Raw genomic sequence first — 14913 nt, 5'->3', positions numbered from 1 at the left:
GTTACAATGTTAAAAGTTTAATTTTTAAAATTAAAATTGTTGCTCTTTTTATCTCTGTGCCATTATGACTGGTTTTATATCATTTATTATTTATTTACATTTATAGCAATAGCAATAGCAATAGCATTGCTATCCTGCTTTTCCTCCAAGGAGCCCAGAGCAGTGTACTACATACTTGAGTTTCTCTTTCACAACAACCCTGTGAAGTAGGTTAGGCTGAGAGAGAAGTGACTGGCCCAGAGTCACCCAGCTAGTCTCATGGCTGAATGGGGATTTGAACTCGGATCTCCCCGGTCCTAGTCCAGCACTTTAACCACTATACCACGTTGGCTCCCACTATACCCCGCTGGCTCTTATACACTGCTGCTCTTGTATTCTATTGTGATTTTAAACTTTTTTTTAACCCACTATGAATTGACTTGTAAGAGGCATGTTTGGGTGGTGGTGGCAGCCTTAAAGTTTGTCTTTCTTTCTTTCTTTCTTTCTTTCTTTCTTTCTTTCTTTCTTTCTTTCTTTCTTTCTTCACCTCCACCCTGCAGGCAGCAGTGGCAACAATAGTATAATGTAGTGAAATTCTGGGGATGTGGGGCGCGGGGGCGGGGGGGGGAGTGGCAGCTACCATTAGGCCAAGATATTTCTCAGAGTTTCTCACACCCACCAGAGAAACTGCCAAATTCCACCCTCCATATTTGCCACCTGAGAATATGGTGTGTGTGGGGGGGGCGGGGAGATAGGATCATTTTGTGTCAGCTCTAGTGGAGACTTGTATTTTCCCTACCTCCAAAAGGAGACATGTACCTATTTCACTCATGCCACTTAGTGCTTTTGAGTTCCTTTCTCATGTGTGAAAGGCAGAAATGCAGTTTTAAATGCTTTGCATCAAGTTTATAAGCCAACTGATTGTTACACAAAGGTGTACAATCACATCGGAAATTGCATTTCAAGTTTCTTGAACTTTTTGTGTCACTTGTGAACTGATACATTCTAGTTGAAGAATAATTATAGTCCTTGACCTACCACTCTTCCATAGTTTTGTATAAATTTCAGAATTCACACACACACCCCCGCTTGCTGCAATTTCAACCTCTTTTCTTTGCAGAGAATCGCAGGATGGAAGCCTTGTCAGATCCATTGATATGAATTGCCTTCACAATTGCCATTCTCTGCTTTCTGGTTAAAACTGACATGTTTTATCAGCCTTATCAGTTTAATCAGCTTAAAACTGACATGGTTTATCAGCCTTATAGCCATCACTAGCCAACACTGCATTTAGCGAAACGGCTACATCCACTGGAAACAATGGAAGTAGAGCTGCACAACTCCCTAGAAGCTGTTTTAAGTTGTTCTGTAACTGTCCTGTCAGGCAAAACTCTTGGGGCTGGCTTTCACATTGCACAGCAGCCCTGAGGTTCCTTAATGTTGGTATTCCACTGCATAGAATGTTGGCCACTGATATATTCACTTCACTGTCTCCTCACCCAGCAAAAAGCCTTGCCAGTTTTACCATCCACCCATTTTTCCTTCTTCCATACTTTTATTCAGACATAACATTGTACAGGAGCCTGGTTTTGTGTGTGTATGTGTATACCATTCATCATAAAGGTGAACCAGGGTACAGGCCTCCACAAATGCAGGATACAAATAGGAAGTATACTACTGTGGCCTCATTTGCACGTAATGTAAAACCGCAGTTAAATGGGGCAGAGGTTGGAATTTGTGAACGTCCAAATGTGTGAAATCATGATTTCGTGGCAAAAGTGCCTTGCGGTTTCCCTTGCCAAACTCCAATTTGAACCTTTGGTTTATAGTGAGTTTTGCTGCCTGAACCTGAGGTTTGGGGGCAGCAGTGTTACGTCTGAATGTGGATGCCGCTATAACTATGGTTTCGTGCTATTTCTGGAACCATAATCATAGAGAGGGAGGCCCAGAGCCACCTAGGATCATGCCCACACCTTCTCACTGGCTGCCTCTCCGAGCACTTGCCCCGCCCCATCTCCAATCTAATAAAAGTTGCCTGGCAACAGGGATGCCTCCACATTGCACCCCAAGCTTGTGAGCCAGTCAAACAGGAAGGTCACTTGGGGGCATGCCCTCTTCCCACTCTGTCTCTTGTTCCCCCCTCCTGGAAATCAGGTGAGAAAGTGGACAGAATGACAAAACAGGCACTATGCTCTCAGGCAAGACAGGCCCTATGCTCTCTATGTGTGCTTTGCTCTCAGAAAATGAGTCAATAAAGAAGTATGCTCACAAGTACATACAGTGGCAGTGGCACCATAAACCGGGCAAACTGATTAGATCACCGGGAAGGTAACATATGGCAGGGAGGTGATACCGGTAGTCGGGTTTAAAAGGCAGCCCACCCAGGAATTCTTGAACGGTTCCAGTCTATTTTTTGTAAAATTATGTTGGGGTAGGAGGGCCTAGCCTCCTTCCATGTGTGGAACCTCCACACCATGTGTGATGACGATGGATGCTGCTCTGGAGCGGACCGCTCTCTCATGAGAGTGGAAGGCCATGGGGATACCCAGTCACCACTCATGAGAAGAACTGTCTTGGGGATTGGGCAGAATCGCTAAAAATGTGTGATGACAGCCCTTCTCCCACAGACAACTCTCTCATGAGAGTGTCAGGCTATGGAGACACGCATGCGGGCCGAATGGCAGATGCTGCCCAGCCCGGTTGCTCCACACAAGCAAGCCGCAGACATGGGTGCCCTGGCAACAGCCATCAAGACATTTACATTTTTTTTATTTTTGCCCAGCATGGTGAGCGCACTCTCCTGGGGTCACTGGAAATCAGGACCCACCAATCATGTGATTCCCTGTGGTGGCCGGTCTGCAACGCTGGTCCAAACCCAGGAAATTTGAATGAGAGTAAAGATCTGTCCCTAGTCCCGGTGTTTTCCCAGTCTGCCCACCCAGCAACACCTGGACACATGGAGTGTCAAATTCTCCTGTGGTTGAGTCAAAGGTTTCCCTAGAGAGGAAGGGGTTGCTGTGCAAATGTTATATCATTAACAAGAAAGAATAGGGCCCCCACACAAGCAGGGGCCCCTTTTTTGGATGGATCAACTCATAAGTGCAGTCCAATAGAAGACCAAAGGTTTTTGAGCCTAAGGTCTATCCAGTGGACTGGCCCTCTCCTGAGATGAATCCCCAGGCAGCAAGCTGACACAGGGACAGGAGTGTAGTTTGGTCTCCATGGAGTGCTTAGCCAGGATGAGCCATCACAAGAGCATCCTTGGTCACAGTGGGCCAGACCGCAGGATTCTTTGCCTCTCCTCATAAACATATTCCCCCTAGAAAGTCATCATGTTCCCTTCCTGGAGTAAAAGAAAAATAGTGCCCCGCTGCATACCCTCACTGTCCGAAATAGTGCTTGTGCAAGACTGTTTTGTTCTGGGGCTCTTATGAGGGTGGTGGGGCAATCAGTGTCAGATGAAGAGCTTGCAGGGCATTAAAAGGGATTTAAATGCCCTTGCCCTGCCAAGGTGAGGGGAGGGCGGAGCATTCTGAAAAGACACGATCATGCTCATCAGCACACCTTGAAGGTCGTGGACAATGGCTGCCACCCTGCAGACATTCCAATGCCTTGCCCACAGTCTGGCGACGTGCTATGGAGCTTGCTGGGATGCAGACTCAGTGGACCAGGAAGAGGGGGGTCTCCCAGCCCTGAAAATGGAGGTTGCTGGGCTACGGTTAGATGAATGTCTGAGATGTGATTCACAGTTAGAAAAATTAATTGTGAGTTCGGCAACCTCTGATTTCATATTACACGCGAATGCGGTCTCTCTGTGTGAACATAATGTGTAAATAACTGTGCATGCCTACAGATCTTTATGTTCATACACTGTACACAGATTGCACATTTGCTGAATGAAGTGTGTGAATAGGGCTCATAGCTGCTGCTCCATGGAGCAGAGAGAGAGAGAGTTTTAAATTCAGACAGGCAGGCATATGCACCAATGCAGGTTTTCACGGTAACAGTTTGATATTTAAAGACAAACTGACACGGCTTTCCCCCAGCATTATCAGTTCCACTGAATAATAGAGAAACATTCAGTGAAGGAAATAGTGATGGGCCAGATTGGAAGGATACTTGAGTTTAGTCACAGGGCAGTATGAGCTAATATCTGGGGTAAGTCAGTAGGGGAGAGTATTCTCCAGAATTAATTGGAGCAGGCATGTTGACACTTAAAGCAGGTAAAGCTTAGCATGTGAATGGTGATATTATGCATTGACTGCACCCATGATTTTGGTTCGAGAGCTGTTGGACACATAGTGACCACTCTCAGCTCTACCTCTGAATATGGAGTTGCACTTATATGCCAATGTTCAAACAAGAGAGCATTTTTGATCACTAAAGGGCTTCCTACTTAATTCAGGTAAGCAGGGCAGTGAAAGATGACAAAGTTGCTACAGTGGTTCTTAACTGCCATCTTTTAAGCAAGAACTGGCTGGCATATAGAGGAAGGATGCAGAGAAAGGGAGAGCAGTTTAACAGAACTTCCCAGCCAATTGAACCTGTATAGCAGCTATTTTTGGTGCCCTCCCTTTCCCCAGGAAGTCCTCTGCGTCACCCAAAAATATGTCCCTGCAGATTGTACGGCCATTGTGGGCATATTTTGGGGTGGCACAGAGGCCTTTCTAGGGAAGAAAGAGTGTCAAAAGTTGCAACATTCCCACCAACCAATATGGTTGTTTATGAAGTTCTGTTAGGCTGCTTTAGGGTTGCACTGGTGCATCCTTGCTCTGTATGTCAGCCATTGTGCAAACGGTCAGCAGCAAGCCGAATTAAGCAATGTCTGCTGAACACTTGTTTAAGTGTTGTTTTAATCTGATGGGCCTAATTTTGTAATTTCACCCACAGGCTAACATTCAGACTAGCACTGCACTAGTGCCACAGTGGATGACAGCCAGCTTAACACTGCACTGTCATGTGAGGGTTGATTTTCAACTGTCTCCCCTCTCCTTCCTGAATCCCACTGTGTCTCCTGTAGATATAAACCTGAGGGTCAACCAGCCCTCAGAAACATATTGTTGGGAGGCACAGTGGACATCAGAGGGAAGGGGAGATGGTTGAAAACCTTGCATGACAGTGCAGCATTAGTCTGGATGTCAGCCACACTTGTACCAGCATACTGTTAATCTGGGTGCCAGCCACTGCTTTTATTGTACTCTACTTTGCACATTTTTAAATACAAAAAGGCCAAGTAAAAATATCTTAAATGTATGTTGATGCTTCCCCTTAGCAAAAGGTTTGGGAACTGCTGGCAACTGGTAGTGATGAAAATGTGTAAATCTAAGAGAAGAAAGGCTTAAATCTTCTCTTCATCCACAAGGAACAGCTTTGGGCTGTTTTGTATGTTAGAGGAAGTGGCAGCAGAAGACATACTAGTGACTGATTTATCTTCTCTTGCTGCTGTGTTCTATGGGTGATGCAGCTCTTAATGTTCTTATTTCTAGCATACATTCAACTCAAGGAATGTAATATTTATGAAGGCAAATATTAAACCACACATGCTAGGGGTTTTGCTTGTTTGTTTGTTTTGCTTTCCTTTTCACACTGGTCTGGAGGTAGACTAATGAATCAAGGTATGATATGTATATGGCCGGGTCACAATGACACAATGGCCATTGTGATTTCCCATGCATTTATGGAGGGCGTATGCTCCAACCTTTGGAAACACTGAAGAATGGCTCCTCATACATCTGTGCAAAAATCAACAAGTGACCCAAGGTCTGCCTACCAGGGTTGAATTCATGACAATGTGGTGCAGTGGGGTATATGTGGGTGTATCAGCCATGAATACTCTGCTTTTCCTTAAAGGATGCCAGGGTCATTAACACTCTTATTCTAACAGAGAATAAGAAGCTTGGGGCAGTTATAGAAAAGGTCTGACCCTGGCTGAGTCACCACCAGACAAGCTGGTGATAGCTGTAGGTAGACCTCCCCAGTAGATGATCTTAATGAGCAGTGGGGCTCCTGTAGAAGAATGCATTCTCTTAAGTACCCAGGGTCCAAGCCATTTAGGGCTTTATAGATAATTACCAGCACTTTGTATTTTGTTCAGAAATATGTCACCAGCCAGCCAATGCAATTCTTTTAGGATGAGACGGGAGTAATATGGTCTTTTCAGGTTACCAACCTTGCTGGTGAATTTTACGCCAATTGCAATTTCTGAAATACATACAAAGGCAGCCCAACATTACAATAGTCAACCCTGGAGGTTACCAGAATATGCACTACTGTTTTGAGGTTGCTCTTTTTCAGAAATGGATGCAGCTGGCATATCAGTCAAAGCTGATACAAAGCAACCTTAGCCACTCTCTCAATCTAAGATACCACAGAGATGTTTGGGTCTAGCAGTATGCCCAGGTTGCATACTTCTTCCTTCTGAGGAAGTGTAACCCCATGCAGGATGGGCAGATCTAGCTTATCTCCTGAGTTTTGATTACTCACAGTAAATACTCCATTTTGCTTGGATCAAGCCTCAGTCTTTTATCCCTCATCCAGCCGACGACTATCTTTAGGGAAGCTATGCCACTTCCAAATGAAGTTGACATGAAGAAATAGATTTAGGTGTCAGCAGCATACGACACCAAATATTCTGATGATCCCTCTCAGCAGTTTAATGCAGATGTGAAAAAGTGTTGGAGACCGTATGAAGCCCTGTGGGACTTCATAAAAAAGCTCTCGTTTTCAACAGCAACAGTATCCAAGCAACACCCTTTGGAATCTGCCTGAGAGGTACGAGCTAAACCACTGTTATACAGTGCCTCCCACTCCCAACTCTCCCAGATGATCTAGGAGGATACCATGGTCAATGTTTTCAAAACTGCCAAGATATTCAATAGGACCAACAGAGTCATACTCCCTCTGTTGATACCAAATTGAAGATAATCCACGAAGTCAACCAAAGCAGTTTCAACCCCATAGACCACCCAAAAGTCCATTTGAATTGGATCCAGATAATCTGTTTCCTCCAAGATTAACTGGAGCTGGGAAGCCACCACCCTCTCAATCACTTTGCCCAACCCTGGAAAAATAGAGACTGGCCAATTGCTTAACACTGCAGGCTTAACAATGTAGGCTTAAATGGTCTAATTATTGCCTCCCTGAAACAAGGAGACATCCTGCTCTCCCTCACAGAAGCATTTATAATATTCTACAAGCCATCTCCAATAACCTCTCTGCCATATGATATAAGTCACATTGGGCAAGGATCAAGAGGACAGGTGGTAGGTCATACCACACTAAGCAACCAGCCCACATCCTCAGGAGTCACAAATTGAAACTGATGCAATTTAAGCGTACAAGGGGAGTTACTGGACCACCACTCCCAACTCTGTTGCAATTGTGGTATCCATGTCAGCCCAGATACGATATATTTTATCAGCAAAAAAAAACACCATTAGAAGTGTCACAGCCAGCAAGATTTTAAAATGCAAAGTTGCAAATGCTTATTTGTTTCTTTACATTCACTGAAGATTGTGTCAGTATTTTCTTTCTTTGTTCAGATTCAGCGGAGAAGGAGCCTGTGTTAGCTTCTTCACAGCCCTGGACAACCCTGCCCCTGTATAGTACCTTGCACCTGCTGGATGTGACACAATACATGCAGAAAGGAAGTGCTTCTTTGCTGCATGTAGTGCCACAGCATAGGCCTTCAAATTAGTTCTATGTTGTTCCCTGTTGGATTCAAGTTGAATCTTTCTCCACTTGCATTCCAACCATCCACCTTGCCACATCAGCTCCAATAGTCTTCTTCATCCCACAGGGCCAACTTTGAAGCAAGTTGGTGAGGATGCTTAGGAGTGATAATGTCTACTGCCCTAATGAGTTCTCTGTTCCAGATCTCTATCAGGACATTGATAGAATTGCCAGCAGAACCCATTCTATAACCTTCTAAAACTTCTTGGAATCCTATTGAATTAAATAACCTTGTCAGGTAGACCATTTTAATAGGTCCTTCACCCTTCAGAGGTGGATTGTGGTTGTGAATCCAACCTCAATCAGGTTGTGGTCAGTCCATGACAATGGGGAGATCACAGGAGTCCCCACCCATGGAACATAATCTTGGGCAGAGCAAAAACCCAAACTGAGCAACATGCATCAGTCCAGAGGCAATTTGGGATAGGCCCATAGTTGCCATGGCTGCTATGAATACTTGAGTGGCACCCAACAAATTGGTCCTAAAGTAAACACTGAAGTTGCCCACCACAAGTCTGAGTGACTCCAATGCCAACTCCATGACCAAGTCCATCAGCTCAGCTAAAGAGTCTGTTGGGCAGCAGGGTGATTGGTATACAGAGAGAAGTCCCAATCTATCCCTAGTCCCAAGACTTAAGTACACACACTTGATATAGCTAGATTCCCCAACAGGGATCCTGGAAAGAGAGGTGTCATTCTTATAGACCACAGCAACTACACCTCACCGTCCACATCTACTCACCTGCTTCAAAGCAGCATACACTAGCCTCTCCCAGTCAGGTCTCTGTAATACATACCAGGTTGGCCTTTTCACCCACCATCAAGTCATGAATAATTTTCTGATTAATTTTGAACCAACCCGCTGTTATATTGAAGCAAGGTGAGGTTCTGTGGGTGGCTGACACTGCTCCCCAAGGTTAAAGTTTGGGCGGTATATAAATGTGATGAATAAAGAAATAAAGAAATAAAAGAGCTGGCAGGACAGCTGGAAGGGGAAATAATAACTATTACATTTCTGAATCCCCTTCCCCTGTAATGGGCTGCCGACCTGCTAGGGCCAAATCTTCTTCTATTCCCCATCACTACTGAAACAGCCGCTCTAGTGTAAGTTAATGCTCCCCCAATTATGTGTTTTCTGGTCCCATTCCACATCATTAGATGCTCCTGAAGGGAACAGAGAAATGTATAAGATTATTAGCAGTAATCTACAAATCTATTTGCCAGCTTCTAATGGTGAATGCCCCCAGCCCTTTAGTGAGCAGAACACCCAGTACCACACATATCTCCTCGCTAGAGGTCTCATTTCTACTGCTCTTTTTGAGGAGGTAAGAAACAGCAAGAACTTCTAAGCAGAGGGAGAGGGCTCCTACTGTTTCTTATCACCTCCATATCCCCACGCAAATGGCTGAAGATCCACTTGTCTTTTCTGCCTATGTGACAGAAAAGGATCTGAAGAAAAAAGAGGGGTTTGGTAGTGACCACACATTATGGCGGCTATTGAACTAAGCCTACATTTTATGACATCCTGTCAAGGGATAAGAATGAATTCATGACAGAGAAGATGGATGAGATAAGAACTCTACCTTATATGCTGTATTTGTCAGCATTGTCATGTTTCTGGCAATGCATAGTTTCTCCATTAGTTATGACTAATTTAAATCCCATTAATTTGAACGGGACTTCAGGACCACGAAATTTCTCCAGATCAGGGTAAATCAATCAGATAATCAATACAATGCAATGCAATACAATACAATAGATATTTATATACCATTTTTCAACCAAAGTTCCCAAAGCAGTTTACATACAGAAAAATAAATAAATAAATAAATAAATAAAATGGCTCACTACACCTCTCCACTCACATCCTCTCACTCGCTTCACACCAGGTACCCTGGTAGGAGAAGCTGGGTCCAAACTGGCCACTAGCCTGTTCTAGTACGGGGACTTTTTGAACAGTCTCCTTCTGTTCAAAATTCCTTGTACTTGGTATGGTGCAATCTTCATTAGACTGCACTTGGTATAGTAATGATAATCTTATACATCAGTTAAATTTGCAGAATGAAAATTTAGTCTTTTTCAGAAACCGTAGAAAACACATGCCTCAGAAACTAAGATTTTTCAAAAAGTTCAGAGATTTTGAAGACTTCTTTGCTCCTCTTAGAATTCTCTGATTTCTCATATCCCTTTCCTGCTATAAAGTTATGAATTAAAGTGAATAATGCACAGTTTATACAGTATTTTATTATATAGTAATAAAAACTATTCTTTTAGTGCACTGAGTTTCTGGAGCTAAATTTTTTCAGTGTCAAAGGTGGCAGGAGAAGGGATAAGAAAATACTGAGAGAGGGAAAGGAATATTTGTAACAGATCCACTAATAAAAGTTGAATGTGTGCTGATAGTAAAAAAAAGAAGGATGCTTTAGCACAACAGATGAGATGTGTCATTAAGCAATTTATTAATGACAGCAGTCTCTTTGTTCCTGCAGCCATCAGTGAAGATACAGCAGAGGAAATGGAGGAGCTGCAGTTATGCATTTGTAATATACAAAGTCCTTGTTTTTCCCCACCAGGCATTGCAGAATAGCAATTGTCCATTCACTGCACATAGCAAGATAGTCTGCATTTCAGAGCTAATATTTTGCCATTCCTAAGCTGGTACTTATGAATCAAGTGCAGTTCATTGTTTCTCCTCATGTAACCCTTCAAAGTGCATTGTCAGGGCAACTCACCCTATGTTGCTGGATTTGTCACCTGTTTATAAAGGTAAAACAGCTTTGAAATTTTTTTTTTGGTGAAACAACGTGTTTTCTCCAGCACTTCAGTAGAGCTAGAGTGATTAAACCTTGCAATGTATTAATCAGATAATACACTTCTCTGCTATTCTTTAATTTAATTTAAAATAGTCGATCATTAGCTTCTTGGTCAGGATTTTAAACACACATCCTCCTTAGCTTCTCCAGGTGCAACTATGTTCCTGAATATAACGTGAGTTTTGTTTTTTAACCATTGCTTGCTTTTCCTGCAGCACATGCAGGTCACCTGAATGCTGCAACAGTCATTCGAGTTAAGACTACAGGCTGCTGCTTGTGGACCAGCAAACGTACATGTCACCAAACAGTCCTAGCAGGATGCTGGTTCAGTTGTGTGTTAAGTTTCCACTGTCTTTTCTTTAGCTAGCAGGCAATTCTTTCCACAAAGAAAGAAAATATTGACACAATCTTCAGTGAATGCAAAGAAACGAATGAGCATTTGCAACTTTGCATTTTAAAATTCAAACAACGAATGCGTCCAGTCAGTAACCACATGTTACACAATATATATTCCTGAGACATCATTTTTGGATACACATCAGCATGCATCCCCCTGCCCCTTATAAGCAATTCAAAATCTCTGCCCCGTGAGGTCCTAATTATACACTCTTACATATTGCCTGTAAAGACTGTGTTTAAACCACTGAAGTGTTCAAGAACTGAACACAGCTACAGAGAAGAACACACACACACACAAAATAACCCATCGCTCTAATGGGCATTAAGTGTTACTGTACCGGCACAGCACCCTTCATTTACCTTTTGCACTTAGTGCAGCTACAATTCAGTTAAGTTTCCTCATTAAGACAGCTTAGGACAACCACCACCATGAATATGAAGATGGGAACATTTTAAAAAAACAAACAGTTTCTGCAGTAACAACCATCAGTATTGTCTTCTGAATACAAACATTACCCCCCTCATTAACTTTGGCAAATGCAGGTTCCCCCTTAAAAAAAAAAAAAAAGACCATCATGTTGCCTCTTAAGGCTTGCTATACGTACCTCAACCATTAAACAAGACATTTAACCATAGTGGCAGTTCTGTGACCTTTGAATGGCGTGAAATCTGTAAGCGGTGCCGCTTGTTCATGAAGACTTGTACTGCAGGATCCAGCAACTGCATCCAGGATTTGGCAAATAATTAAGTGAGATGCAACAGCGGGGAGAGAAAGGTGTGTGTGTGTGCACATGTAAAAAAAAAATAAAAAATGCCCAGGATGATAACACGAAGCAGAAGCAAGCAAGTGAGCGAGACTCTCACAGGAGACGGCACTTTTCTGCCAGGCAAGTGCTGGAATCGAGCTTAGCCGTGCTTGCTGCAGTCTCTGACTGGCTGAGTGTTCAGCAGCCAATAGAAGGCCGGGCCTGGCTGGGAGGTGCTGTCAACTGCCAAAGGCACAGCAAAGGCGGCCAATCAGCTCGAGACGGTGAGCTCGCTGGAGTGGAGCCTTCTCTGTTTATGTTTCCTTGTTTCAGGAGTGACGTCAAAGGGGTTTAGTTTTTCCTCTGCATGTGCTATTAATTTTAAAGGACTACTACAGGAAGAATGTGGCAGTGATTTCGACAGGCTACCAGCCGACTCTAGAAAGAAACCCAAGCTGTAATTTTTTGCTTCAATCCTTAATCAGATCTGGATCTCACTTGGAAATGTTTTTCTACTCAGAGACTACCAGAGAGAGCAGCGTATGCCAGCAAAATAAAAAGGGAAGGCTCAATGTATAGGAATGTGTGAGTGCCAGTGTAAAACAGCACGTTGCAGAGGCTTAATGGAACGAACTTACTATTCCCATCAGATGTGTAAATCAAAAGAAGTTTCAATAAAGTAGATAGAATCGGCTCTCCTTTCTATTGTCTATTCTGGACATTGTATGTCCAAAGATCTATTAGCAACAGTCCACAGCTCATCTTGGGTTGTTTTCCTCCATTTCCAGGTATTGTCTGTTGGCATTAAAGAGCTCTCCCTAACTCTTTCACTGGGACCCCCCACTCCTGCTCAATGCAGGAAGGCAGCTGTGCCATTAGTAGATGCTAGCCATGTGGATTAGTGGGAGATCAGCGCTATGTGAAGCTCTCTGAACATCTGGAATTTGGAGATTTAAAGTGCTGAAACAGCACACCTGGTCCTTGAAACTGAAATAGAACTCCTTAATCTAAATCTAGACTTATTTAGTTCATTGCAATGACTACCATCACTATATAATTGTTTCAGTCCATGCATCCTCCTTTCTCATCATAGTGGATCATGTAGAATCTGCTGTGAATATGGTACTGGCACTAAACAATCATTGTGTTCCCTATCCCTTTCTAAATACGATTTATGGATATGCAAACATTGTAGGAACTAGCACAAAAGAGCAGAGCAGGCACATACACAGTTGCCACTTGAAGGGTTATGGATCAGAATCTTTCTCAAAGCACAGTTGCTCTTTTAGTGTAAGTGCTCGAGAGCTTTGACAAGGATCTTGGGAAGTCAGATGTTCAAACCCAGTTTTTGAGGATGAGTGTTCATATTACACATTTTTTTTACTTTTCAGGTTTGTTTTTATTTTCTGAGGATACTAAGGATGTGGCCGAGTGTTTCCTGTACTATGGCTTAAGATTATGGATATGTTGAGCTGTGGGAGATTAAGGAGAGTGCAGTAAAGGGAAGGAAATAAAACATGATTTGCAGCTGCTGTGCATTGATTTAACTGTATTTCCATTCTTGGAGTCTGCATCAAGAAGCAAGGTAGCAACCTTAAGTCATATTCTATGTAATTTCTTCTGGACATCTATGAATACATATTCTAACATTTATGAAGGATAACAAGTGGAATGATAACTTCCTGGATATTTCTATAAACAAGCATTTACAACTTAGTACAAATTAGCATCACCTAGTCTTCTTTTTTCATTGTGTATCAGCCCACTGCAGTGCTGGCTCTCATAGGGAGATGGCCAGGCACCCATACATTTATGATAGCCCCCTCACCTACTCTTTTTAGAAAGCTACAGGGGGAGACATAGGAACATGGGAAGCTGCTTTATACTGAGTCAGACTATCGATCCATCTTGCTCAGTATTATCCTCACTGACTGGCAGTGGCGCTCCAAGGTTTCAGGCAGGAGTCTCTCCCAGCCCTACCTGGAGTCTGGCATAGGAACAAAGGAAGCTGCCATATACTGAGTCAGACCATTGGTCCATCTAGCTCCGTATTGTCATCACAGACTGGCAGCGGCTTCTCCAAGGTTGCAGGCAGGAATCTCTCTTAGCCCTATCTTGGAGATGCCAGAGAGGGAACTTGAAACCTTCTGCTCTTCCCAGAGCAGCTCCATCCCCTGAGGGGAATATCTCCCAGTGCTCAGACGTCTAGTCTCTCTTTCATATGCAACCAGGGCAGACCCTGCTTAGCTAAGGGGACAGGTCATGCTTGCTACCACAAGACCAGCTCTCCTCTCCAAAAAAGGCAAAAAGTGAATGTGGGACTTTCTGCTCTTCCACTGAGCTATGGCCCCATCCCCAAAGGTTAATCTCTTATAGCACTCACATGTAGTCACCTAACCAAATCCAAGCCAAAGCAGATCCTGCTTAGCAAAGGGGACAATCCAGGCTTGCAAACACAAGACCAGCTCTCCTCCCCAATTTAGGATCCATATTAATGATTAAAGCCATGATTCAAATATAATTGTGAGGAGTCAGGCAATGGGGCTTGGGGCTTTCATTCCCCCCCCCCCACCCGCCGCCCCACACTCCATCTTTCCCCACTTAATTGGCCTAGAGTAAAGCAGTTGTGAAAGTGAGCTGGCAAGGGGGAGACAAATACCCCAGAGTAGTACAAGGCTGATGCCCCCAATATACTATTAAATTGTTATCTACTGACAGCATTCAGGGAGCGCAGGAAGAGGGCCCAAGGACGATGCTTTGCCCTGGGCCCATTCTGCTCCCCTAGAGCTAGCAGATGCAAGATTCAGTCTGCATTGCATTTGTTTTTCTCATACCGCTGCAAATGTTGATCGTTTGCCTAAAATAGCATCTGGGCTGAATCTTCATGTCTAGAACGTGTGTCCTCAAAACCATGGACAGTAGTGAAAGTCAGCAGGACTCACTTCTGCCATGGCTTGAGGTTTTAGGAAGAAGGTCTGATAGTCTGAATTCTACTAGCATGGGTGGTGGAGTTGGTCTGTCCTTGCCTTCCTTTGATACTGTTGTCCAGTCTTCCTGCCATAAAAGATAGTCATGCATCAAGAAAGCCAATTTTGTGCAACTTGCACACTTATCTAGTTTATTTTGTCCCCCCTCCCCGCCCAGAAGCACAGCACTCTGGATGGATCTAAAGATCAATGGGAGTGACAGACAAGCAAACTGGCTGACATTGCTTTGGGAAGTCTGTGATTCAAAGCCCTTTGTTA

General features: G+C 43.6%; 1 protein-coding gene across 3 annotated transcripts in view; it reads right to left on the bottom strand.

Moving 5' to 3' along the window:
• PDE7B (phosphodiesterase 7B) overlaps positions 1–14913 on the bottom strand; it is a 284498-nt gene that overhangs the window by 213498 nt on the left and 56087 nt on the right. The window contains exon 1 of one of the 3 annotated variants that reach the window (XM_053288546.1): positions 11528–11905. The exons of the other annotated variants lie outside the window; for them this stretch is intronic. Within the exon in view, the coding sequence (XP_053144521.1) occupies positions 11528–11548 (21 nt within the window). The 5' untranslated portion in view covers positions 11549–11905. Of the gene's footprint in view, positions 1–11527; positions 11906–14913 lie in introns of those variants that run through there. 3 annotated transcript variants of the gene reach the window in all.

The sequence above is a fragment of the Hemicordylus capensis genome, chromosome 1 (genome assembly GCF_027244095.1).
Source record: "Hemicordylus capensis ecotype Gifberg chromosome 1, rHemCap1.1.pri, whole genome shotgun sequence".
NCBI lineage: Eukaryota > Metazoa > Chordata > Lepidosauria > Squamata > Cordylidae > Hemicordylus > Hemicordylus capensis.
This window is presented reverse-complemented; position numbering and strand designations above follow the sequence as displayed.